This window comes from Myxine glutinosa, chromosome 1 (genome assembly GCF_964187855.1).
Source record: "Myxine glutinosa chromosome 1, kmMyxGlut1.1, whole genome shotgun sequence".
Classification (NCBI taxonomy): Eukaryota; Metazoa; Chordata; class Myxini; order Myxiniformes; family Myxinidae; genus Myxine; species Myxine glutinosa.
The window spans coordinates 325,586,437-325,588,936 of NC_136261.1; the positions used below are offsets into that span (position 1 = coordinate 325,586,437).

At 39.3% G+C, this 2,500-nt stretch overlaps 1 protein-coding gene across 1 annotated transcript in view; it reads left to right on the forward strand.

The window, feature by feature from the left end:
- The window catches only part of LOC137415274 (uncharacterized), a 342,617-nt gene that overhangs the window by 9,067 nt on the left and 331,050 nt on the right, over positions 1-2,500 (forward strand). The window contains exon 2 of the mRNA XM_078779443.1: positions 775-956. Coding sequence (XP_078635569.1) covers positions 775-956 — 182 coding nt within the window. The remainder of the gene's footprint in view (positions 1-774; positions 957-2,500) is intronic.

A 2,500-nucleotide genomic window follows, 5' to 3' on the forward strand; every position in this document is an offset into this window, starting at 1 on the left:
CACACACACACACACACACACACACACACACACACACACAGTCACGTGAAAAAGTAAGTACACCCCATGTAAAGTTTTGACTTTTTCAACATATTTCAACATACAGCTATTTGATTTTCATGTCAACAATATTGATAGATAAAGGTGATATAATATAACAAATAACATGAAACATTTACATTTTGTTGTCCATTGTATAATTTAAATAAACATAAATGCAAATTTCGCATGTGGAAAAAGTAAGTTGTATATAACATGTGTGTGTATATATATAAATATATATATATATATATATATATATAACATGTATATATAAAATATATTATATATATGAAAATATATATATATATAACATGTGTGTATACGTTACCTTGCCTTGCCTTGGCCTTAAATGGCCTTGGGATTTTTAACGTCCAACAACTAAAGCTGGCAGACTGGACAACCGTTTTAACGTCCATCCGAGCGAGGGACGTCACACACAGTGAAACACCAGGATGCCAGTTTTTATCTGTGTCCGGATTCAAACCCAGGCTATATGGCTTAGAGGTCAGTTTTTAACCACCACTACAACCTCAACTTAATAACAATCCAACTTATTCCCACCTGATTGTGGGGTTGGCCAGGGAACGTTTGTGGCAAAAGTATTTCACGAACCGGTGGTTCAGGCAGCAGAAATATGTGATTTCTTCAGATTCCCGGCGATAACTCACCTACTCTTCACAAAAGACACCGTGAAATCTTTAACTCCCCAGAACCCATAACTAACGCTGGCAGACGGAACAACCAGTTTAACGTCCATCTGAAGGACGTCACACTTTGTGATGAAACTCGCTTCGTGCAAAGCAACGACGGTTTGAAGTCGGAGTCGGAATCGAACCCCAAGTGCACAATTGTGCTGTTGAGCTGTGGCTCAATAGGTCAAATGTCAGTGCGCGACATCTGCACCATCGTGTCGGGTGAAAATACATCGAATATGGGTGAAATTAAAGCAAGCACCAATGACGTGATATATGTCGATGTTAAGTATTAAACGGCATGTTAAAAAATCCATACATTAGGCAAATGTGATGTGAATGCAACATGGCTGTGATGGAGGAACGACCGACCTAATGTATCTGAGTTAATACCCTCCACCATGACTGTCATCTTCACCATTCCATTTGTTTTTAATCAATTTAACATGCTTCAAAGGCTTGCTACCAAATAGGCCTTCACTCTGATCTTACCTTATCTGATAGCGTTTGAAATCTTGTGGCCTGGTATTTCCATCCCAGCCTGTTGGGACGGAATGTTGGCAGATTGAAAACAATTGATATGGTGATAAAGTTTTGCTTGTTGTCTGAAATGATCACCTAATTTTCCACGATGGAAATGGGATATTTTGTTCTGCCCTTTGCGGCTCTGATAGTTTCCTGATCGGTCTGTGTCATCCGATGGTATACCCAGTGCTTCGGGTTTATGTCGATTGTCAGAGCCGCACATTGCTTCGCTCTCTTCCGCATGAGGTCCTGTCATGGACACTCGGCCACTTGAATGGTGGAATCGGAGCTGGTGATGAATGAACCACACTCCCCACTGCCAGTTCCACATCTCATGAATGAACAACAGGACACTCGAGCTTATGGTTTGTTGCTTATTGCCATCTGGAAATCTGCCTCATCAGCAATCGATAACGCAGATTGTTGTAACACCACCAAAATATCGAAAGAACCATGGTCAGACTCAGACTCAGACTTAGAGAATGGAGTTAGTACTTTGCCCCTGAGTTGATGACACTGCTTTATTAAGCATTGGGTCTTGTTTTTACTGTCATAACTCCACCACCGAAGGTGGATGGAAGTTGTGTTTTTGCATGTCTCTGTCTATTTGTCTTCGTCTGTTTGCTTGTCTGTGGGCAGAATATCTCATAAAGTTGTAGGCAGATTCGGATAAATCTTGGTTGACAGGTTGGGTGTGTGAAAAGGAGGAACTGATTCGATTTCGGTTCAGGTCTGGATCAAGATCCGGCTTATCAGTGGATACAAAATGTAAACTGTTCAGCCTGGTGGCGTTATTCTCCATACTGAGTGCCGTTCTTGTTTTGAATATTTAATGCTTCATGAACACCAGTTGGTCTTTTATTGAATTTTGTTAATAATTGTGTACATATATACATATATATATTATATATACAGTCTTGGCCAAAAATATTGGTACCTTTGCACTTTTTTCAAATAATGCACCATTTCTTCCACAAAATTGTTGAAATTAAAAAATCTTTTGGTATCCACATTTATATTTCTTCGGCTTGCAGTGGAACAAAACAAAAAGCTGAAGAAATCACGAAATCTTAGCTTATTCCACACACAAATCCAAAAATGATCCGGACAATATTATTGGCACCTTTGAGAAGTTGTTAGAAATATTTAGATTTCAAGCAGGTGATTCTCCTTTACTTTGGAATTGAACTCACCTACGGTGAGTTGCAGGTACGTGCAATATAAAAATCAATCATTCAACC